The sequence below is a fragment of the Cetorhinus maximus genome, chromosome 6, assembly GCF_964194155.1.
Source record: "Cetorhinus maximus chromosome 6, sCetMax3.hap1.1, whole genome shotgun sequence".
In the NCBI taxonomy this organism is placed as follows: domain Eukaryota; kingdom Metazoa; phylum Chordata; class Chondrichthyes; order Lamniformes; family Cetorhinidae; genus Cetorhinus; species Cetorhinus maximus.
In genome coordinates, this window is record NC_135884.1 from 20220975 (window position 1) to 20246495 (window position 25521).

The 25521-nt window shown below is 38.8% G+C and overlaps 2 protein-coding genes and 1 long non-coding RNA gene across 12 annotated transcripts in view; 2 read left to right on the forward strand and 1 right to left on the reverse strand.

Moving 5' to 3' along the window:
- The window catches only part of ecm2 (extracellular matrix protein 2, female organ and adipocyte specific), a 33803-nt gene extending 8593 nt beyond the window's left edge, over window positions 1–25210 (forward strand). For 4 of the 5 annotated variants that reach the window (XM_078543325.1, XM_078543328.1, XM_078543326.1 and 1 more), the window contains 9 exons: window positions 1359–1664; window positions 6144–6332; window positions 7409–8242; window positions 10951–11066; window positions 14103–14238; window positions 18454–18611; window positions 22248–22387; window positions 22970–23296; window positions 24219–25210. In XM_078543325.1, the coding sequence (XP_078399451.1) occupies window positions 1379–1664; window positions 6144–6332; window positions 7409–8242; window positions 10951–11066; window positions 14103–14238; window positions 18454–18611; window positions 22248–22387; window positions 22970–23296; window positions 24219–24390 (2358 nt within the window). In that variant the 5' untranslated portion in view covers window positions 1359–1378 and the 3' untranslated portion in view covers window positions 24391–25210. Of the gene's footprint in view, window positions 1–899; window positions 1047–1358; window positions 1665–6143; window positions 6333–7408; window positions 8243–10950; window positions 11067–14102; window positions 14239–18453; window positions 18612–22247; window positions 22388–22969; window positions 23297–24218 lie in introns of those variants that run through there. The other variant, XM_078543329.1, reaches the window with a different exon arrangement.
- Window positions 1–25521, forward strand: part of LOC144681619 (uncharacterized) — a 324557-nt gene that overhangs the window by 292116 nt on the left and 6920 nt on the right. The gene's annotated exons all lie outside the window — the stretch shown is intronic.
- The window catches only part of cenpp (centromere protein P), a 308552-nt gene that overhangs the window by 42245 nt on the left and 240786 nt on the right, over window positions 1–25521 (reverse strand). The window lies entirely within an intron of this gene.

Here is a 25521-nt window from a genome sequence, read left to right on the forward strand (position 1 = left end):
TTTATTGTTGAACTGCTACTTAACAATATGAAACGGCATAGCTTTCTGAATCCAATTTGGCTTCCTTTTCACAGATCAAGGGTTTTTGTAGCATAAAGCAGTAATTACTATTAAAATTATGTTCTCATACAGCTATAAATAAACAGAGTGGAAAAGTACTGAAATATGAATGACTGCAACATAATTATGTTCCCCCCACCATTATTTGAACTCTTACTTTCTACTCTAGATTATTCCATGGGAATAAAACTTCTAAGAGAAAAAGAATCTGGAGAACTCAAGTAAACGCTGTAAGTTCTGAAGCAGTTGATTACCATAAGAGGGAAATATTACCTTCATTTGATATCCAATCAAGCATTTTTACTTATAATGTACAATTAATTTTTTTTTTATTTTGTTCACTGGAATTAATTGGAACATAACATTGTACGGTCACATTTTTCACCTGCTAGGTCACAAACCAAAGCTCTTTGATAATTTAAAAACCTCTATTAAATTCCCGCTTAGCCTTCTCTATTCCAGCAGCATTAGTTCCGGTAACTCCTCTTTATAGTTTCCTATCCCTGTCATCAGCCTGCTGAATCATTGCTGAATGCTCTCTATGGCTTTAATATCCCAATGGATGTTTCCGTTAGATATTTTATTAGTGAATTTTAATAACTAGGCTTTTTATGTTATGACAGCGTCTTCCAGAAATACACCCCCTCCACCCCCACAAGGCTAATTCAAATCAGACAGTGAAATTGTTCAAGGAGTATTTTCTTCTTGTAATTTTTTACTAATTGCAATTGCATTAATCATGCTGCAATGTTCTATCACCTCTTCATACAAATCGGTCACAGCAAGTCAATTGCCATAACCAGACTGACTACAAGTACAAGACCTAGATATTATCCTTTCCTTTCATGCCGTTCTCTCAGTAGGCTGTCTGCTGTCATTCTTCCACTTAAGGCTTCCTTTCCAAAGCTCCACCTTTCAGCTTGTTACTAACAGTAAAATAGAACTGATATTTAGCCGGTTTTGACTGTTGTAGACAACATGAGAAGGTTGGCAGTCTAACTATCAAATAAACTTTTTTCATGTTTCAGAAACTGCCACTATTTGGAGCATAATTCAACCAGCAGATTTTTCATTAATATTTTTTAAAATTCTCTTGGTTACAGGGTATATTATTCAATTAAATTCATACAGGCTGTTTCTTGACAAATACTCCACAGTTCAGTCTTTCATTAAATTATATAAGCTGCTATTAATATGGAGGTGAAATTGAAATTAACATTGTGAAGTTTAATTTAGCTGGAACTAAATGGGAAGTAAAAATTCATGAAACTTACGTTCTTGTTTTTCCTTTTTTACAGGTGGTCTCTAAAGAAAAATAATGAATGTAAACATTTTTGTTTTGTTCTTCCTAATTCTCAACCTGTGTGTTATTCTTGGTAAGAGGGATATTAAGGCAACAAAGAGGGGTCAGAAAAGGAGGCTCCGCCCTCAAGGACAGCAACATGTCGGCTTTGTGAATCGCAATTTGGCCAGACAATCCAAACCTAGACATTTACATCCTCCTGCAAAAGCTCCGGACATTAATGCAGATGAAAGCATGATGACCTTCCTTGACTCATATATAGGAGTTGATGAAACTGAGTCCAGCTACAATGTATTACCAGGTTTGTGAAAAACAGATAACAGAAGTAGCTTCTCACTCACTGTCATACCCATTAAGGTAAAAATCATCATGGTTCAAGAAGAATGTTTTGCCTTTATTAAACATTTGATTTTTTTGTTTTGGAAATATAGTAAACCTAGAATTTCCCATCAACGTTATTCCAATAATCGTGTTTCCTCATTTAAAATAAAAAGATAAATGCCAGCTATAAATTAACACCAATCAGAAAATATGAATATATTATAAATGCAATGCCTGTAGCTCTGCATCTGATAAAAATGCATCCAACCTATTCAAAATGTATTATGAGCTACTGGAAAGGATTATTAAGCATTCTCCCTACAACAATATTTATACTTATGTCTGATTGCCATTGCTATACTAAAAGCATTTTATTATTCTAAAGCCTTTAGTGACCACTTGGGTTTAAATTGAAATCTTGCAGAAACAGATGGGCAGTCTCTTGAGCAGCCATTTCCTTACCAGGTCACCAGAACTCTATCAGGAGAGCAATAACATTTTCCAGTAAACGTAAGAGAACTGTAAATGGATTTGCTTCCCTTTTCAAGATTATAAGATGATCTATTCACCACACAAATCATTTCCATGACAGTTACTCAGTCTGCATCCTTTTTGCACACTTGAAAAGGTAATGCTGTCTGGCATCCTTCTTGGGGCCAGAAAGTGAAATGAAAATATGTAAACAGTCTTCAGCAATGAGTAAAGATTTTTATGGCTTTGTATAGTTCTTAATTTCTAACTGTAATAACCAAAATGAGAAATATTTAAAAATTTGTGCAAGTTATACAATAGAAAAAAGTGTAGAATTTCAATGCTGAAATGGAATCCCTATCACCAAAGGGTCAATGATCTATCTTACATTGCTCGAGTAATTAACTAGTGCTTGCCCTTTAAGTGTTCTTTGGAATCTATGCAATTAAATAAGGATAAAATAAAAATAAGAATAAAAAGGACCAAGGTAATAGTTTTTACTAAAATATATGATGCTCAAATTATTTAAGAATAAACCTTGATTGAAACACACACAAAAAATATAAACTGTTACCATCTCTATAGAGACCAATAACTTTTAAAAAGATATTAAGTTTTAAGACTTTTACTGTAACAAACTAAAAGCAACGTTGACTATACACTATTTTGTAGGCAATTTATAATCTAAACTTCAGAAAAGAATCTCCTCATTTAACTTTTAGCACGACTGAAGATCTCCACTATGGTTATACTTCATACTGTCCCCTAAGTGAACCATTAATTCTTGCATAGCCAGTCCGCTCCTGTTGGCCTGCTTCCTTTTCCAGAACCAACTTTCACTGTGAGGGTTACAATGGAGATTCCCTCCCTCTATTCCAAGCTAGATGAATCTTCCAGCTCCCTTTAAATCCTCTCAAATTTGGTCCCTTCAATCGGAGTACGAGCGCCCACCCGTGTTCTGCCTGATGAATAATGGGGTCAGAATTTTCTCTGCTTCAGGTGTAAGACCAGCTGCCTCTATCACACACTCTCTGCCTATCAGATCACTGCAAACTGACTTGTGTCTGTGAAGCTCAGTGATATCTTAGGACCTCCATAACCCTAAACTACAATGGTTTACTATGGACTTTTCCCCTCTCAAAGCTCATCTTCATGGCAACCTGAATCATATGGGGCTTGTGTCCAGGTAGACATACTAATTATCTTATAGGCCCCCAGCTCCATTCTATCTTGGAATTAAATAAACATTTAAAAAATAACCTTTTATAAAAGGTTATTTATAAAACCTGACATTCCCAACAACTTTGTGTGAGACTTGGGGTAAAATTTTTAGCTTGGTGGGCGGGCGCATGCCCGACCTGTTCGAGCGTAAAATGACGTTGGGTGAGCGTCCCAACATCAACACGCAGTCGCGCGATATTTCATTCGGCAGGCGAGCACCAGAGTCAGCGGTGCACCCGCCGACAATTAAAAGGCCGGTTAAGGCCATTAAATTATCAAGTTAAATTAAATTTTTCGCTGCCCGTCCAACTTTACGGTTGGCGGGCAGGCAAAAAGCCCAGGTGGCCGTTGCACTTTTTAGGAAACCTCATTCACGGGTGGGATGAGGTTTCATAAAGCAAGTAAAAATAAAATAAAAACTTTAAAACTTAATTAATAACATGTCCCTGCTCATGTGACAGAGTCACATGAGGGGACATATTTCATTACATTTTTATTTTCTTTGGGGAGAATTTTCTCCCCGTCGGGCGGGCCAGTCAGGAGCGGACGGGGAGCTGATCACCGCCCGCGATCGGCTGTGCGCTGCCATTTTATGTGGGCAGACCAATTAAGGCCCGCCCAGTGTGATGCGCACCCGGAAGCATTCAGCGCTATCTGTGCGGGCAGGGGGAGGAGGAAGAGTCGGGGGTCTGCGCATGCGTGCGAAAGAGCACAGAAATCTCCCTGAGGCACGGGGCTGCATCAGGGAGATTAATTTAATAATAAAACATTGGAAAAAAGAAAAAAGTAAAATTGCTCAGACATGTCTCTTCATGTGACATTATCACATGAGCTGGGACATGTTTATGAAATTTCATAAGACATTTAATTAATAAACATTTCATGAAACCTCATCCTGCCCGTGTGGACGAGGTTTCATGAGAAATGCGGAGGCTGCCTAGGCTCCTCACCTGCCCGTCAACCTTAAGGTTGGATGGGAGCCCTGACAATCATTTTAATTAGTTAATTAATGGCCTCAACAGGCCTTTGACAGTTCAGCGGGCGTGCAGTGGACTCCGGTGCGCGCCCACCGAACTGAAGATCAGAATGACGCGCAGTGACGTCGGGATGCAAGCCCGACATCACCATGCGTCATTTTGCACGTGGGTGCTCTGTGCCTCAGGGAGGTTATGAAGCGTGCACTCGCGCATATGCACGAAGCTTGCGCTTGCCCGGCTCGCACTCCTCCCCCCACCTGCACAGGCAGCGCTGCCGCTCGCATTTCACGCTGGGCGTGTCTTGATTGGCCCGCCAGCGTGAAATCGCCTTCCGGCCTCGATCGCGGGCGGCGGTCGGCTTCTCGACTGCACCTGCTGAGCCTGCCCAACATGGGTGAAATTCTGCCCTTGGTGACTGACAGTCTACCATGGTCAGCACAATAGCGCTCATCATTGTCTACAAGTGTGAACATTTTGTACCTTCTTAGCAAGTCTCTTGACTTGGGTTTCCTGGCCCTATAGCAACGAAGCCTCTCAGGCTTTTTGTTGTGCAGAATTCAGAGTAGGTCACATGAACAGTCATTCCTCCATTTTACCCTAAATTAAAGAGACAGTCCCAAAACATAACAATCTTATAAACTTCGTATTTCTAACAATATAATGAGTTTTAGTCCCAGTGATACAGCTCCTTCCTGTCGAGACACTGATGCCATTGTCCCATGAAATACAACTCTTTTTCCCATATCAATCTTTCAACAAAGCACCCAGCTTCCTGATCTGCCTAACTCTATGCCAATTACTGTATGGCGTGGATGGTAATACTGTGATTGAGGGACTTTTTAAAAAATTAGGCCCTAATTTCTCATGTTCCCTTAGCAGGACCTCCTTTTTCTTCCCAGTATCATTGGATCCAGCACAGGCCACAGAAACTGGTCACCCATCCCCTTTCCAAGCTCCTCTCCAGCTGCAGTAAGATGCCCTTTACTTTTGTACCAGTTAAGCAGCAGACCTTCTGATCTCTCAGTTACTACTGCAGAGGATGAAAAGAAAGGAAGAAAGGTGATGCTTATTTATCTCCCTAATTCTCAAACTCTCTATGCTCTCCTATCCCACCTTCTGTGGACTGCCTCCTGCTCTAAAGTACCATGATTAGGATTCTGGCTATCCACCCTGCAGTCTTATTCTCACAGATTGCAAGCACATTGTATCTGTTTGATATGTATAAACATTAAACATAAACAACCTTTATTTTTCGGTAGCTTTGGGGGAGACTAGGGTGCGTCAATATTATTGAAATAAAACCTCAGAACCATATTCTGATGAAAGGTCACACTCAAACATGAACCTTATTTTTCCTTTATTAGATGCTGATCACTTCACACATTTTTTAACGCAAGGCAAAGAAAAAATGTTGGAGAGATAATTTATTATTCCATTTTAGATTGTTACGATATACCACTAAAAAACGAAGCACCACTTAAAGGAGTTCTCAATACTATACAGTTTTCATTATATACCTGCCAACAAAATGGTGTACCTCATTTCTACTGTCTTGGCAGATGTGTTAACTAGGACAATTGTCAATTCCAGGGATTGCTGAACAGTTAACTCTTCCCATGCTGAAGTGTCTAATTGTTAATAAGGAATTAAGAATTGTTTGGTAACAGTATATTACAGTTTTGAATTATGTGATACTTATTCTCATGGATTGAATTCGAAACTACTCAAGATGCTTATCATTTCAACAGACATACAACAATGACCCACTTTTGTTTAATTTTTATCATTAGGCATACGAGGACATTGCAAAGCAAATGGGATGATTATGTATGACAAGGCAGTCTGGTCTCCAAAACCATGTCTAACCTGTCTGTGTTCAAGTGGAAAAGTGGTTTGTGATGAAATGAGCTGCCCCATCTTAAAATGTGGAAGGACCATAATACCAACAGGAGAATGCTGCCCAATTTGTACTTCATTTGGTATTTTCTCATTCTTTATTCAGTTAGTTTTTTTCAGTGATTTAAAAAGTCAAAATGGAAAATAGTTGTGCGAAATGTTTACTAACTCAATGATGGTTTTCTACATTTGTTCATATTTATAAACAAAATGCTTTGAGTAAATATACTTGTCACTGAAACCTGGCATTAATGAACCAGATAAGGCTTTTTCAACAACTTTAACAACTGTTGTAAAATAATTGAGGATAACATATTTGCTGAGAAAAAATGTTTTACATTGATAAATAGTACATGAAACAATTACTTACATGCACACTGCAGAATATAAAGAGCTATATTTGTACCTCAAAGACTCAATTAGGCTGGATAAAACTCAACCTTCAGAAGCTACATTCAATGTTTGCCAAATATAATTGTATTGCTATTCAAAAAGTAATGCAACACTGAAAGCTATACATGCTCTTAATTGTTTTGCAGCTACTGCACTTTAAAGCTGCAACGTTATTTTTGTGTTAAAGCTACCGTGAATTATGTGATTACATTCTTCTGCAGCAAGGACATTATAATAGCTGTTCACAGACAATAGTCAGTTGTGACTTGCACTACTTTTTATTGGCATTACTGAACATCTGATGGAAAAATATATGGAATGGTAATGCTGCCATTTAATCTTGATATTTACATTATATCCAGAACCTTTATTCTAATTAAATTGCCCAAACCCTTTGATTAATTTATAACTTTATTACTTGCTCCACCCATAAATCAATATTGCTGCATTGGCTATTCTTGTCTTATGGTTGCTTCCTTTCTATAATAGAAGTAACACAGTTAAGAGAGTATAGCAGAAGTGATGCCCATTAATTATTCACTTTATCACCTAACCTAAGAAAAGTATACTTCAAGCATGAATTTATTGAAACAATTTCACATAAAGTTTCCCATTGCTATTCACTTTGATTTATTCATTATAAGAACGTCATGATGAATGACCATACTATCATGTCTCCTTTACCGTTTTCTTTAGCGATTTTGATCTCCATATGTGATTATTAAATGTTCAATTAACAGCCTGAAACTTTATTGTGATTCTACAGAGCCAAATGATCCAGGTGAAACATATCATCCAGTGATTCTCAGTAATCAAGATGTGTACTTGGAACGAGAAAAGCAACTAAGGAGAGGAAAAGAAGAATTGGAAGAAGAGCTAAGCAGAAAAGGTGAACAGCAGAAAAGAGAGAGTGAAGAAGAAAAGCACAATGAAGAAGAAAAGCAAAGAGAACTTGAAGAATCCTATCATAGGGAAGAAACACTACGACAAATGGAAGAGGAAGAACCTCAAAAGGTGTTGGCAGAGGAACAGAAGAATCTACGTGAAGAAATTCAGGGGAGTAAAGTAAAGGAAGAAAAGCAACAACTTGAAAAAGAAATAAGAAATCATTCAAAAACTATAGAAGAGGAAGAAGAACAGGATGATGAATATGATGAATATGCTGGATATAATAATCGCAATGAGAATGAAGAGGAGCAGCAAGTGAAGAAACAAGAGGAGGGGAAGGAAGAGAAGGAGGAGAAGGAAGAGGAGGAGGAGGAAGAGCAGCAGCAAGTGGAAGAACAAGAGAAGGAGGAGGAGAAAGAGGAGGAGGAAGCGGAGGAGGAGGAAGTGGAGGAAGATGATGAACAAGAGGAGGTGCAAAATGAGGAGTCTGTGGAAGAGGAGGAAGAGGAAGATGACAATGCAGAATATTCTGGGTTATCATTATTTCCTTCCATATTAGGATCGATTCCATATCATCCAGATGAAGAACCCCCTAGATTTTCTCTCCCAGTTGGCTGCGATATCACGGATATCGCTATAAATTGCTATAATGCCAAGTTGACTCAAATACCTCCACTTAGTGATCTGGAGCTTAGAAATCTATATCTTGCAGGTAATCAACAAATCTTTTCATACGCATTATATTTTGACGATAATTATTTCACTTGTGAAATTTAAGTTGCTTAAATGGTTTCTAAAATATGCCAAAAAAGGAAAGATAAGTGTTCATTAAAACCTTTTATATCAAATCAAGTTTATATCTACTCAGGCTACTAGATCTGGCATTAATGCTGCTTCATTTGGAATACCTGTAAGATATTTACACTTCTCAACATTAATCCTGGCTGGTATTAGAACCTGGAGACACTTGGACATGTGCAGTCAGGAAAAGTGTCTTACATGAATGCCCCGAATGCAAATATGACAGGTTAAGAACATCACCAAACTTATCACTCACTCAATTAGCATTGCCATGATGTTAAAAATACTATTCTCAGATGAGTATCTGTGAAGATGTAGAGTCTTTAGACCTATTTTCTACTGCGTTTTGGACTGAATGCAGTGACATTGCAAGCACATGGGGTTATTTTCCTTGGGCAGCTATTCTTTTTTTAAATGGTAGGAAACAAATAGAATAGTTTCTTTTCTAACAGTAAAAGTTTTTATACTCAATTTGAAAAATCTCCAAAAGAGCTAAGGACTTTTTGGATAATTTTATACTTGGTCTGAATAGGATGAAGCTATAATACAAGTGGTGCTAAAACCCAAGTAATGGAATGTTACTCATCTGGTGGTATCTCACCCTTTGCTTTCTGTGTGCTCAGGAATGAGAAGGCCTCTTGACTCAAGTTATAGTGCTGCTCTATTTTTGATGCACAGCTGAAACTGCTTTGCATGACATGGTTACTGCACAACTAACAGTTAGCTGTTAACTTCTTTATTGAAAAGAGAACAAACTCTTCTGTACAGTTCTCACTCATCACTAAAAGTTGCAGTTTTCCTACGTGGATTTTCATTCATTTTTCCAACTGGTTTTGGCAAATTAGGTGCCATTTACAGTACAATTCTGATAAATTCAAAGTCTTTGTGTTGCAATAAAATATTAGTGACCAAAAATTTGAAATAAGCAATATAAATAGAATAGCAAATTGAGAATTTTGTGCTAAAAATTGAATTGCCAGTTCATTGAATCATACCATTTTGAGTTATGAGTGCAGTGCACTCTATTTCTTACTTTATATTTCTCTAAGATTTACTTGAGTTGATTTGGATAAATAATAAGTTGTTGAAAGGTACAGCCAACTGCACAACTTGCTGTTAAAGTAAACAATCAGAAAAACTGAAGAAAACAACACATTCTTTTAACATTTTTGAAAACAATAATACAAAATGTCAGGTTGTTGTAGTATAGTCATATACTGACATGCTAAACTATGAGTAGAATGCTGATTCATGCCTGTGATTCTTCACACAGGAAGGCTTTGATTTTAAACATGCCGTCAGGTTAAAACCGCAAATGTTTGAGAGCAATGCTCTCTGATGGGGAATTGTGTGGTGCAAAATGGATGAAAAGAAAGAAGAAAAAAATTTAAAATCAGGTGGAAAAATAAATTACTCAAAAAAATTGAAGAAAGCAATTAGTATAAAAATTACAGGTGTTACATTTCCTGCATTTGCATGGAAAGGTGTTGTGGGAAGGGACAGGGTGTTGAGGATGATTAAGGAGTGGATCTTGGTATCATGGAGGGAACGGGACCTTTCCATCCAAATGCGGGAGACGTAACACCTGCCCTTTTCCTTCCTCTCTCCGCACCGTCCAGAGCCCCAAAGACTCCTTCCTGGTGAATCAGCGATATACTTATTTCAATTTAGTCTACTATATTTACTGTTTGCAATGTGATCTGCTCGACAATGGGGAGACCAAACACAGTTTGGGTAACTGCTTTGTGGAACACCTCCGCTCAGATGGCAAGCACGAACCTGAGCTTCCGGTGGCCTGTCATTTTAAATCTCACCTTGATCTCACGCTGATATCTTTGTCCTTGGCCTGCTACACTGTTCCAGTGAAGCTCAACGTAAGCTTGAGGAACAGTACCTTATCTTTTGATTAGGCACCTTACAGCCTTCAACAATTTCAGACTGTAAACTCTGTAGTGCCATTTTGTTTCCTTTTCTTTGCATGTTTTATTTTTCTCTTATTTCACTTTCGGAGTAGCACACCTGCTCTGGGCACATCTTTTGTTTCTTTTCTTGCTCCATCACCAATCCCTTTGGCCCTGAAAGACTAACTGTTCTGTCATTCAATCTCTCCTGTCTTCTACCCTATCACATACCTTTCTTTTGTCCTTGTCCCACTCACCTTGCTCAAAACCTATGACATGTCTAACTTTTCCCAGTTGTGATGAAAGGTCATCGACCTGAAATGTTAGCTCTTGTTTCTCTCTCTACAGATGCTGCCTAACTTGCTGAGTATTTCCGGCATTTTGTGCTTTTATTTCAGATTTGCAGTATTCTGCTTTTCCATTAGTATAAAAATTATTTAGGCGTTGTAAACTAAAACTGCTGAATTATTAATAATGTTTACAAATACATAGAAATATCCTCTGGCTACTGTTACTGCAAAATTCTTATTCTTTATACACACGCTACTGGAAACCTTCTTGGCAGCTTGATTCCCGATTGGTTTTGAGCAGCTTTTAAGCACAAATTCTATTTTAATTCAATGTGATGCTATAATAAAATATTATGATTTATAATACTCCCATATGATCAATCAATCTACAATGAATGTACAAATGTCTAAATTTTCCACCCTTGCAGGAAATTCAATCACTACTATTCCAGCAGGAGCATTCAATGGGATTCCTAATCTCAAACTGATTGACCTCAGCAGAAATAAGATTCGTTTTTCAAGCATAGATCGAGCAGCATTCAAAGTAAGTTTTGCAAATCAATTTAAGACAACTGTTATAAAATATTTCAAATCAACTATGTGAAAAGATTCATGTGGCTTTCTTTTAAATACGTTTTCTTAATAAGGTTCATTATATCTAAACAGACAAGAAAATTAAAATCCTGCAACTTCCTTTTTTGTTTTTCCAAACATCTAGTGACCATGTAACTAACTATGTAATGAAGTGATACAAAATATGATTCTCAAGACTATTTTCCTGTCTCAATGAGGATATCAAAAGGAGGCAAAGCGACATGATGTCCTATGAGTGGCAGAGAAAAATTTACGCAGACAATGAGCTAATTTCTCAAGCTGAAAACCTGAAGTAGGGGTTTGGGGGCTAGGGGAGAAAGAGGGAAGGTAATAGGACAGAAATTTTCTAAAGTAAATAGATATTGTAAAAATTGAAACATAAAGTACTTTTGCAAAGAAAAGTTACAATGTTTGGTTTTCTATTAGTGAGATTACAAGCAAGTCAACTGACTCTTAGTCAATCATATGATAGGCCAGGTTAAAAGGATCTCTCCCTTAGTAGAGAAACAAGACACTGAGAAACACCAAGGAAATTTCACTTACACTTAATACTATTTTTCCACTTTTTTTCATAAATATTATAAGTTGGAATAACTTTTGTATCAGAATAAAGTTTAAACCTATGTTTCATTTTACAGGAAATAATCCCCTGCTAACAGTAGATAATATATATATATATATATACCTGACTTCTTTTCGCCACTACCAACCATCTTTTTAATATACTCCCCCCATGGTCGTCCATCTTAGCTGCTGACAAGCTCAAGAAGCTCATGGCTTTATCACAAAGACCGAAACAACTCAGTTGACCATTCAGCTGCTGCTTTCACGCCAAGCCCAACCTCTGCACAGGCTCCCGCTGCTTTAGCTCTGAATCCTGTCATTCTATTAATCTTTTAATCCCTTAACCCTCGTGCCCTTCTAAACCCAGTTTTGCCCATGAGGTCCACCTCCTCTCTTGACACCATTGCCAATAAAATATTAACCAGCCAACTTCATTTTCTAGCACCCATTCTAGACAACATTATAAATGTTTTTTTACCTCGGATTCTGTTCCTCTTGTTTCTAAACTGCTGCCATCATTTGCTCTTCAGAAACATACTCTTGACCACCCTGTCCTTCCAACTCAACTTCCTTTCCCTCCAAAGCGCTTGAATATGTTGTGATCTTCCAAATCCATGCCTATTTGTCTCACAACCCCTTATTTAAATTTCTCCAAATAGATTTCCATCCCTACCACTGCAGCAAAAAGTCCTCACCAAAGTCACAAATGATATCCTCAGTGATTATGGGGAATGATCCTTCCTTATCCTCCTCAATCTCTCTGCCAGATTTTGACAGAGTGGAGCACCTCATCCTTGACCAAAACCTTTCTTCTGTTACAAAAGCAAAAGACTGCAGAAACTGGAAATCTGAAATAAAAACAGAAAATGCTGAAAATGTCCAGCAGCTCTGGCAATATCAGTGAAGAGAGAAAATAACTTTGCATCTGTTGGCCAGTTCAGTGGAATTGCTCTCACTTAGTTCCAATCTTACCTATCCTATCATAGACAGACTATCAACAGCAGTAGCTTCTCTTCACACACAAAGCCATTACCTCTGGAGTCCCCCGACGGATCTATCCTTTGTATCTTCCTCAACCTCATTCTATCCCTTGGTGACATCATCCAAAGACATAAGGACACTCCCAATGCTTTGTCACCTCTTTCGGTCCCTTCGCTGCCTTTATGTTGTCATACTGCTTGTTTGATAACCAGTCTTGGAAGGGCTAAATTTCTTCCAGTTAAGCTTTAGAGAGACCAAAGCCATTGTCTTTGAGCCATCTACCACAAACTGTACCTTCGCCACCTATTCCATCCCTCACTCAGGTACAATTTCAGGCTGAATTAGTGTTGGCAATCTTGAATTCTAATTAGATCCCGAGTTCAGCTTCCAGTCCAATTCTTATCATTACCAAGACCACCTACTTTCATCTCTATAACACTGCCCCTGCGTCAGCCCACTTTCTGTTGAATTATCCACAGCTTCACCATCCTCTCATCCTTTAAGGCTCCTTAATGTTCACCTCTTGGTCAAGTCATCCCCTCATATTTCCTTCTTTGGCACTGTCCATTTTTGTCTGATTTTCTGTGAAGTGCCTTAGAGCATTTTTCAATGTTAAAGATGTCATATAAGCCCAAGTTATTATTTTGGAATTTTCTATATCCTATATCACTTCAGAGTGTAGATATTGTAAGCCATGCCAAACGCTTTTCACAACATGCTTCCATGACTAGTTTAATGAGTTGAGTGGCCTATCCCTGTTGATTTTCTGTTTTGAAAAATAACTAAATCTAGAACTGATCCATAATTCTGATCACAAATAGCCAAATATTGTGTGATGGTTTTGTTTTTGAGTTCTGTTTAAACAACAGTTAAGCAAATAACAGTTTTGAGACTGGAAACCAGTGACCACCAAACAACTTTGGTTCTGATCTGCAAACAGATATAGTAGACCTAGTGGTGCAATAATTATTTGTTCAGATATTGAGTAAGATTCAAAATTCACGTGAATCCTAGCCAAACCAAAACTCAGTAAATAATTTGCTCAGAAGGTTGTTATTAACATAAATCTTAAAATCATGTAAACAAATATAAGGCAGTATGCCAGAAACTACTGAAATGGAGGCTAGGAGCAAAGCAAGAATATTTTTCTTGATCGGTTAAGAGGTGTAAGTGAGACCATGACATTTAAATACCCAAAATCCTGTACGATAGAAACATATTGCAAATATCCAAATGGTCTCCTAACAAACTTGTAGTCTTATATTTCAAAGCATCAATGGTTGGTTACATAATCTTTCCACCAAAATTTATTTTAACAAATATATTTATGTCTTTAGCTGAATCACATGAATTGTAGTGTGTATACTGACATACAGCCATGTTTTTATTAAAATTGTAAAAAGATGCTCACATCTCAAAATACTTGGATTTTTTTTTCCAGAGATTAAAAAAACTGGAACGTCTATACATGGATCAAAATTTGTTGATCCAGATCCCTCCTCAACTCCCTCGAACACTTGTTGAATTAAAAATAAATGACAACCTTCTTCAACGATTGGATGAAGAAACTTTCCAGGGTATTTCTCTTTTAAATATTTAGGGGCAGAGTTTCTGCATTGCGCAGTTTAATTAATAGAGCTGAAAATGGGGTTGTCACAAAAATTAAATATTTTTTTAATCAGAGTATCTAGTCATCCCCTGTGAATAATCTGATTTTAAATAAGTGAATATTACTTTAAAACCTATACAGAGTGTTTTACTAGTTATATGGGTGTACTATAGTCAGTTTCTTAGTATATTAAGAATAAAATTAAATTCAAAAGCTTTTCAAACATGCCTATTGGTGCCCCTACACCCTCCTCAAAGACCTGCAAAACGTATGTAATTAATGGAAACTCCCAACTGAGATTAATCTGATTTTGAGACATGGTCACCTTCAAGCACAACTTTTTAAACGAGTGCAAAAGATTGCAGAGACTCAATTTTCACTACACATAATTTGCTCTCAAAATTCCCCACTTTTTTGCAGTGCTTTGGCTGATTTCGGGTGAATTTTGATGAACAAAATGGGTGACTCAGCGGAAACTTGAGGCCCTAATTTTGATGCAGCTAACACCATAGAAAGACCTTAAAAGTAATGATGTGCTTTCAAACGTTGCAACAGAATTAAAAATAAAGAATTCTACAACACATAAACATCTTGTAATTAAACATAAAACACCAAGATAAGAAGCTGCCTATTTCTTTGATATTTTTTGGTGAAATTAGACTGCAAGTTCCATTGGAGTGAAAAACAATTTTCATTCAGTTAAAAAAAATTAAGTATATACTAAATAAATGTCTTGTTAAGCACAATTAAAAAACTATTCTGTATACCTTAGCCTAATATAGTTCTAAGCTATTTCTAAGCTAAGTGGGGAGCATGGGGAGGAAATGGCATAGTCACTGGACTAGTAATCCAGAGACCCAGGGTAATGCTCTGGGGACCTGGGTTTGAATCTCGCCACGCAGATGGTGGAATTTGAATTCAATAAAAATCTGGAATTAAAAGTCTAAGGATGACCATGAAACCATGGTCAGTTGTTATTAAAACCCATCTGGTTCACTAATGTCCTTTAGGGAAGGAAATCTGTCGTCCTTACCCGGTCTGGCCTACACCTGACTCCAGACTCGGGGCAATGTGGTTCACTCTTAAGTGCCTTCTGAAATGGCCTAGCAAGCCACTCAGTTGTAACAAACCACTACAAAGTCACAAAAAAGGAATGAAACCGGATGGATCACCTGGCATCGACCTAGGCACTGGAAACGACAATGGCAATCTCAGACCTGTCGACCCTGCAAAGTCCTCCTTACTAACATCTGGTGCCAAAATTGGGAGAGCTGTCTCACAGACTAGTCAAGCAACAGCCTGACATAGTCATCCTCACGGAATCATACCTAATAGGTAATGTCCCTGACACTGCCGTCACCATCCCTGGGTATGTCCTGTCCTACTCGCAGGACAGACCTAGCAGAGGTGGTGGCACAGGGGTATACAGTCAGGGGGAAGTGCCCTGAGAGTCCTCAACATTAACTCCGGTTCCAATGAAGTCTCATGGCATCAGGTCAAACATGGACAAGGAAACCTCCTGCTGATGACCACATACTGTCCTCCCTCAGCTGAGGAATCAGTGCTCCTCCATGTTGAACACCACTTGGGAGGAAGCACGGAGGGTGGCAAGGGTGCAGAATGTACTCTGGGTGGGGGACTTCAATGTCCATCACCAAGAGTGGCTCGGTAACACCACTATTGACCGCGCTGGCTGAGTCCTAAGTGACATAGCTGCTAGACTGGGTCTGTAGCAGGTGGTGAGGGAACCAACAAGAGGGAAAAACATACTTGACCTCATCCTCACAACCTGCCTGCCGCAGATGCGTCAGTCCATGACAGTATCAGTAGGAGTGACCACCGCACAGTCATTGTGGAGATGAAGTCCTGCCTTCACATTGAAGATACCCTCCATCGTGTTGTGTGGCACTACCACCTTGCTAAATGGGATAGATTTCAAACAGGTCTAGCAACTCAAGACTGGGCATCCATAAGGCACTGTGGGCCATCAGCAGCTGCAGAATTGTATACAACCACATTCTGTAACCTCATGTCCCGGCATATCCCCCACTCTACCATTACCATCAAGCCAGGGGATCAACCCTGGTTCAATGAAGAATGCAGGAGTGCATGCCAGGAGCAGCACCAGGCATACCTAAAAATGAGGTTTCAACCCGGTGAAGCTATAACACAGGGCTACTTGCGTGCCAAAGAGCATAAGCAGCAAGTGATAGATAGAGCTAAGTGATCCCACAACCAACAGATCAGATCTAAGCTCTGCAGTCCTGCCACATCCAATCATGAATGGGGGTGGACAATTAAACAATTCACTCGAGGAGGAGGCTCCACAAATATCCCCATCCTCAATGATGAAGGAGACCAGCATATCAGTGTGAAAGATAAGGCTGAAGCATTTGCTACAATCTTCAGCCAGAAGTGCTGAGTAGATGATCCATCTCGGCCTCCTCTGGAGGTCCCAAGCATCACAGATGCCAGTCTTCAGCCAATTCGATTCACGCCACGTGACATCAAGAAATGGCTGAAGGCATTGGAAACTGCAAAAGCTATGGGCCCTGATAATATTCCGGCAATAGTACTGAAAACTCGTGCTCCAGAACTTGCCGCGCCCCTAGCCAAGCTGTTCCAGTACAGCTACAACACTGCCATCTACCCAGCTATGTGGAAAATTGCCCAGGTATGTCCTGTACACAAAAAGCAGGACAAATCCAACCAGGCCAATTACCACCACATCAGTCTACTCTCCATCATCAGTAATGGAAGGGGTCACCAACAGTGCTATCAAGCAGCACTTGCTTAGAAATAACCTGCTCATTGACGCCCAGTTTGGGTTCTGCCAGAACCACTCGGCTCCTGACCTCATTACAGCCCTGGTTCAAACATGGACAAAAGAGCTGAACTCCCAAGGTGAGGAGAGAGTGACTGCCCTTGACATCAAGGCCGCATTTGACCAAGTGTGGCAGCAAGGAGCCCTAGCAAAACTGCAGTCAATGGGAATCAGGGGTAAAACTCCCTGCTGGCTGGAGTCATATCTAGCATAAAGGAAGATGGTTGTGGTTGTTCGAGGTCAGTCATCTCAGTTCCAGGACATCACCGCAGGAGTTCCTCAGAGTAGTGTCCTTGGCCCAACCATCTTCAGCTGCTTCATCAATGACCTTCCTTCCATCATAAGGTCAGAAGTGGGGATGTTCGCTGATGTTTGCAGGATGTTCAGCACCATTCGTGACTCCTCAGATACTGAAGCAGTCCATGTCCAAATGCAGCAAGACCTGGACAATATCCAGGATTGGGCTAACAAATGGCAAGTAACATTCGCGCCACACAAGTGCCGGGCAGTGACCACCTCCAACAAAGAGAGAATCTAACCATTACCCCTTGATGTTCAAAGGCATTACCATCACTGAATGCCCCACTATCAACATCCTGGGGTCACCACTGACCAGAAACTGAACTGGACTGGCCATATAAATACTGTGGCTACAAGAGTAGGTCAGTGGCTAGGAATTGTGTGATGAGTAACCCACCTCCTGACTCCTCAAGGCCTGTCCACCGTCTACAAGTCAGGAGTGTGATGGAATACTTTCCACTTGCCTGAATGATTGGCACCACATCCACAAACATTCACTCCCTCCACCACCGATGCACAGTAGCAGCGGTGTGGACCATCTACAAGTTGCATTGCAGGAATTCACCAAGGCTCCTTTGACAGCACCTTCCAAACCCATGACCACTATCATCTAAAAGGGCAAGGACAGCAGATAGATGGGAATACCACCACCGGGAAGCTCCCCTCCAAGTCACTCACCATCCTGACTTGGAAATATATCGCTGTTCCTTCACTGTCGCTAGGTCAAAATCCTGGAACTCCCTTCCTAATAGCACTGTGGGTGCACCTGGACTGCAGCAGTTCAAGAAGGCAGCTCACCACCACCTTCTCAAGGGCAATTAGGGATGGGCAATAAATGCAGGCATGCAGAATAATATTTGTAAATTTCAGGCAAATGCCACACCATATGCTTCACACATTAAGCGTTTTAAAACGAAAAGCTCAATTGCAATGTAGATTATGTTACATATGTTATTTTGGGATGTTATGGCAAATTTATTACGACCAATAGAGAGAAATCAAGCAGGATGCTGTATATGTGTGCGACCAATTGCATAATTTTCTATCAAAATTCAACAGGTCTAAATAAAATAGTCAACCTGGAACTGGAAGGTAATAAGCTCAGTGAAAATAATGTTCAACCATTGGTCTTCAGACCTCTTAAGCGACTGGCTTACTTACGACTGGGAAAAAATAAATTTAGAACCATACCACAAGGTCTTCCTCCTTCCATCGAGGTAAACAAAGACTTTTATCTTTCCTCTTAGTTAAATGATTACTGAATTGCCTTGAGATTCTATATTCAGAAATGTGTGTGTGTGTACTTATGCCCCTGTGCACATGATTCACAGCTAGAAAACCAAATTGTCAGTTAGCTACTGAGAATTCATTGACACCAACCATACTTCTGAAGACCCAGATATTATGATCAATTTGAGTTTGAAATAAGACTTTAGTAAATTTCAATGTGCATACCTAACAGTGCAGAGTTTAGATGCTAAAAATTAATCAATTTATACGCCATATTCAAAGCACCCAAGAACTTTTTCAATTGTTTATGCTGATATATTGCATTCAATAAATTAATTTTTGATAAACTAATAATTGACCCATGTAAGCCCAAGTGCAATAATTCTACCTCTGTAATCCAATGAGTTTTTGTGTCAGTTCAGAGACAGCACACTCACATCTGAGTCAGTAGAATCATGGTATGGTTACTGCAAAGAAAGAGGCCTTTTGGCTCATTGTGTCCGTGCCAACTCACTGCAGGATCTGGGGTTCAAGTCCCACACCAGGATTCAAGCATATAATCCAGACAGATGCTTCTGTGCGCTTTTGCAAAGAGCTGTTATCCGGATGCGGAGTTAAGCTTGGGTCCTATCTGCCCTCTCAGCTGACCATAAAAGATCTCATGGCTGTAGAACAGGGAGGTTTTCCTGGCTCCCTTGAAGTCCATAACATGCTCATAAACGGTAATTATAAAAAGGTAAAGAATTACAGTTGCTGTAAATCTCAAACATAAATAGAAATCGCAGGAAATATGCAGCAATCCGACAGTATCAACGTAGACAGAATCAAAGGTAACTTTTCAGGTCAGTGACTTTCATCAGAACTGGAAAAGATTATAGATGTAAAACATTTTTAGCAAGTATAGAGGCAGAGAAAGGTAGGAAAAAACAAGAGTAGCTTTGTGATAGGGTGGAAGGAAGAAGTGACTACATGACAAAAGGAATGATGGGACAAGGCAAAAGTGCGTGATAATGGAACAAGTAAAGAAACAAAAGATGGGTCCAGAAGAGCTCTAAATGGCAACAGTCGGATCATTGTCAGTATCTGTTGTCCAAAAACATTGGGACCGATGGTTATGATCTGAAATTGTTGAACTTGATGTTGAATAGTAGGTTGTAAAGTGCACACTCAAAAAATGAGGTGCTGTTCCTTGAGCTTCCGTCAAGCTTCATTGGAACAGTGTAGGAGGGCGAAGGCAGAGAAGTGAGAGTGGGGTGCAGAATTAAAATTAAACCACTGTGGTTGACAGGGCCCTCAACTGTGTCTGCCTCATTTCCCACACTTCTGCCTTCACCCCTTTCCCTCCCTCCCAGAACCATGAGAGTGTTCCCCATGTCCTCCCCACTAGGCTCCATATTCAATGGATCATCCTGCTCTATTTCTACTTTGTCCAGCAGGATGCTATCCCAAACACATCTTCTCCTCTCCTCCCTTTCAAAATTCTGAAGGGGCAGTTCTCTATGTGACACCCTCATCAACCACAATATCTGCTCGCATTCCAATGGCACTTTCCTGTGCAAGCTCAACCTTTCACTCAATTTCAGATCATAACCACTGGTCCCAATTTTTTCAGACAACAGATACTGCTAATGATTCTACTGGTGCCGTTTACAGTTCTTCTAGATCCAGCTTTTATTTCTTTCCTTGCCAGATTACCATGCCCTTTCATCTCCTCACTTCTCAATGTTCAGTGTCCTAAACAGTCCTTCTGGGGGTGACAATGATTTATTTATACTTCTTTCAATTTAGTATGTTGTATTCGTTGCTCATGATGCTGGTTTCTCTACATTGTGGAAACCCAATGCAGATTGGGCGATTGCTTTGCTCAGCACCTTCGTTCAATCCACAGCCAAGACCCTGAGCTTCAAGTCACCCATCATCTTAATTCTTTGCCCCCACTCACACTATAACCTCTCTGTCCTCAGCCTCGGGCAATGTTGCAACAGTGTTCAATGGAAATTTGAGGACCAGCACCTCAACTTGCAGTTAAGCACTTCACAGCTTTCTGGACTCAACACTGAGTTCAACAATTTTAGATTTTAACCATTGACCAGATTTTTTTTTGGGACAGCAGATGCTGGAAATTATTCTGGTATTATTCTGCCATTTACAACCCCTTGAGACCCATTTTAAATTTATTTACTTTTCTTATTATCACTCCCTTTTACTTTGCACCATCATCCCCTTTGCCATTTAATCCCTCGGGCCTTCCATCATATCACAGATCATTCCTTTTGTTCTTTTCCCCCTCCCGCTATCCCAGTCTCTGCACTGTCTTAAAACTTATATCTCTAACATTTTCTAGTTCTGATGAGAGGTCACTGACCTGAAATGCTGGTTAGAATTTAACTGTCCTCCCGGGAGTGGGCTGGCAAGCAGTGGGGGTGGGGGAGGCTGTAAAATCAGGTGCCATGGCAGCAGTGTAGTGCTTACCACTTACCCGCCTTCACTGGTATTTTACCAGGCATCAGGCAGCCTGCCTGCCTTTGGACCAACTGGGACCCTTAAATGGCCGATTAATGACTAGAGGGATTGAAAATATTTTTTTCTGAGAAGGGGTTAATGATGACTTTTGCTCATCATTTGTCTGTCAATAGCCATTGATCATTCAGGCAGTAATTTTGCAAAATTAAATCCATCTTATTTTCATCTCCTTGACACTGTACCAAACGTAATAAAGTTTTTTTTCCATAACAGATGCTATAAAATACAGTATTGTTACGTTAAAATGTATTTTCTAATAGTAAAATAATTCTAAACCCATATGCTATGTTAGCAAAATGCTGACCTTTTGTATGGACATGTGGTATCTGAAGTAAATTATAACTCAAAAACCTGTTTGCCAAAACCTTAATAGCTGAGTGGAAAATCAAGCATTTCAGGTTTAAACACAAAACATCTATATATTATTCCCATGTTCTCAAAAGCCAAATTTACAAAATATTTATTCATTCACCACATCTTCCTATTTCAAGTTATTTGTATCCAGCCACATCTAATACAACTTTTCGATAATTGGATGCCAATGCTGTGGGAATTATATAAAACAGCAGTGGAATTAATTTTACAAATGTCTCAGGATTTATATCATTTTAAAAACATGCGTATGATTTTAATGATCACAGCATCCTCCTCCTCCAGGTGCCATGACCATGGACTTCCATTGGATTGGTCTATGATTATGTTTGGCAAAGTACTGCAGTAGTTTGCCATTGCAGTATGGCTGAAATTTTCCACTCTTACTGCCTGCCATCAGGCATATTGGAAGGATTTACAGGCTGATAATCAACCTGTTTGGCCACAGTATGAATGCACCTTCCAAAGCCATCAAGTCCTGAAGTGGGACTTGAACACAGAGCTTCTGGTTCAGAGGTAGGGACACTACCACTGCGCCACAAGACTTCCTGATAATAGCATAACAAAACCTATAGAATTGTTACTTTTGCAAGCATTATGCATAATTTCTAACTTTCCTGTAAAGCTATAAAACCTACTTAATGCAATATTTAAATAAGTATCACTGATGCACTACGTGAATGGGCTCCTCTTTTGATATGAAATATGCCTGTTTTTTGAAAATGCAGGAGCTTTACCTTGAACAGAATGAAATTGAAGAAATATCTGAAGTTAGTTTGAATAAGACAACCAATTTGAATGTAATGGTTCTAAGGAATAATAAGCTTGATGAAACTAGGATATCACAATTTGCTTGGATAAAGCTCGAGTGAGTATTTTGATTCCAATTAAACATTTGCAACTATTAATTGATGCTGTTCTGTACACATCATTATAAATTATAAAGATGGTTAGTTCAGTCAGAAGTTTTTTTTAAACAAGTAAAGCAATATGTAAAAATGCATTCCAGTGATTATCAAATGTGAATGAAACTCTTAGATATGCATGGAAACAGTTCAATAGGAAGTGCATTACAAACATCTGATCTGTACAAAGTGAGACAGTTAAATGCTTCCAATTGACAAATCTAAAGTACTTAGCCAATTATAGTCAAAACTCAATAGTCAACTCGTCTTTCTCCTTAAAACCAAGTTTTAATATCTTGTACAAGTGACATATTAATTAGAAATAAGGCAATCAGTAAATAATATTAATTCTATATAAATGCCAATATTTTAGATTTTTTAAATGGTATATCTTTGTTATTGAAGTAGTGAAAGGCAATTGATCTTTAGCATCTGCTAGTTTAACCTTTGACTTCAATAGGTTATAATTTTCTGCATATTGTAGAGGACTGTAAAGTTAAGCAAATTGTATTTCATGTAAATAAAAATTCCTGTTCATCATTTAGGAACCTAGAATATCTGGATCTCTCACACAACAAGATAATTCATGTTCCATCACACCTACCCAAAGGTCTGCTGTATCTTATACTTGTTCATAACCAGATTGAAAGAATTCCAGGCTTCGTGTTTGCTCACATGAAGCCAGGATTAGAAATCTTGTATCTCTCTTTCAACAAGCTAACCAGCAATGGAGTTGACCCAGTTTCTTTCTTTGGCACTTACAAATCTATGAGAGAACTGTTTTTGGATCACAATATGTTGAAAAAAATTCCTGTTGGAATTGCTGAAATGAAGGCACTTCACTTTCTGAGACTGAATGACAACTTAATCAGGTAACAGAAAATCATTCAAGGTACTACTTATTGGTAACAGGTCCGTTGTCCTTGGGTTAACTAAGCCATAGATGAAGAAAAATATATCTAAATCAGAAAATTGTGGTTTAAAACCCTGCCCCAAGAAATGAGCATGTAGTCTTGCAAACACAGGGGAGCATTGCACAGTTGAAGGGGTGGCGTTTCAGGCAAGTTCAGGTGTTGCATAGTCAGTCTGTTCAGGTACATGTTAAAGATTCCATGGTGCCATCTAATGAAGAACAGGTTGTTACTCTGTGTGGTGACCAACATTCCTAGCTCAACTATCATCAACAAAAATAGACTTACTTGTTTGTCATTCATCTCATTGCTGTATGCAGGATCTTATTCTGAACAAAATGATTGCCATGTTTGCTTGAATAAGAACAATTATGTTAGCTCAAAGTAACTGATATATGTGAAACAACTTGGGGCATTTTAGAGAAATGTGATGTTATTGAATTTCAAGTCATTTTCCCCCTGTAAACTGAAACCAAAAGGTAGTGAGCTCATTTTACGTATCCACATACATTTATCTTTCCAATATCTTACGACATGTAAGAGCAAACCAGTATCAGAAAATGTATATGTCGGCATATTGGATAGTGTCGTCCATATATTAGTTCAGTTGTGCTATTCTAAGACTCAAGTTTTCTCATTATATGTTATTAGTAATCCATCCCCAAAAAGAATGGACCTCTGGGAGTTTCTATATGGATCTCAGAATAGCTAAATTTGTAATCCCTGTGTTTGTCTTTTGAGATTAGTGCACAAAAACCCACCTCTGATCAAAAGATAATTTGAATCCAAATAATGAGCTGAACATCAAAATGCTGACTGAACTAAGGGAGATTCTTAAAAAAAAAATCATACTCTCACACAAAACGATTTTTTTTTTTACTAGGAACGTTCCACTGGAATCCATCTGCATTGCAAATGATCAAGATGACTCAAATATTCGAACAATTCATCTTGAAAACAATTACATAAACACACGGAGAATTCCACTAACTGCCTTTTGCTGTGTAGAATTATATTCAAGTATTATCTTGACACCACAAAAGGTCAAAAAATAACTATTCCAAATGTGGAAATCATTTTTATCCATAAATGTTTTGAGGTAAAAATTTTGTTTGATATATGACTTAAGTTGTAGTTGGTTAAGTTGGTTGCAGACAAGCTACAGCGGGTGTGTGAGGATGGCTCGAGATGGTGGAGCATGGCATAGCGTGACATCAGATCTCCTGGCAGGAGTAGCTACAAGCAGCAGCAGCTTATGATTTAAATATTCTTGTTTATCTGTGCTCCTGTCAAAACAAATGTAACCGTTTCCCACATACTAACAAGAAACTTACACTAAATCTATATCTAGTTTACAGTTTATGTTAATCATTACCTATGCATCCATTATAGGCAACAAAGAACATATGGATACGTAATAAAACTCATTTGTAGGTCCCTCAATCATTTAACGAATGTTACTTAGGAATTAAGTTTGATTTGCTATGTATCATCCCTTGAAACTATTCTTTGTGTCATAGGCATAATTTGTGTGTTCCTTTTTACTGCCCGTGATGAATATGTTTCTATGTAAAAGGTGTGTATTTTCTTATCCTCAGAATGATTGTCTCAATTTAAATAACTCCAGCACTAAGCTTTTTGTGAGTTTTAAACAAGAAGTTCATTTATTATCACACACTTGTTCCGAATGTTTAAAATGCAATGTCTCACTCACTTGACTCACACACACAAAAAAGTTAGATACAGATGAAGGTAGAAGGTCAGCCATGATCTCATTGAATGGCAAAGTAAGCTCGAAGGGCGAAATAGCTCACTCCTGCTCCTATTTCTTATGTTCTTATGTAGGTAAAACAATACAATTACAATTTATGATTATCTCAGTTTCTTTCGTGCTAGGCCTTTGGTCTCATATGAGTTGATGCTTTGAAGTAAAGGTCTTGATTCTCAGTAAGCTGCAAGGCTTCTTGTAGTCAAAGTTCAAGAGATTGGTTATCAGGTGAACTTGGAGTTGGAAGAGGTAGTAGGGAGCCCTTCTCCTATTTTCAAGGTATTGCTGTTTATTACCTTGGCTGCTTAGGTGACTCGCAGATAGTTTGATGGCTTTCTGACAGAACTCTGTTTTCAGAACAGCTTCTTGCTGTTTTTAAAAACAAAGTATGGCTGTCTCATCATGTGACTTGTACAAT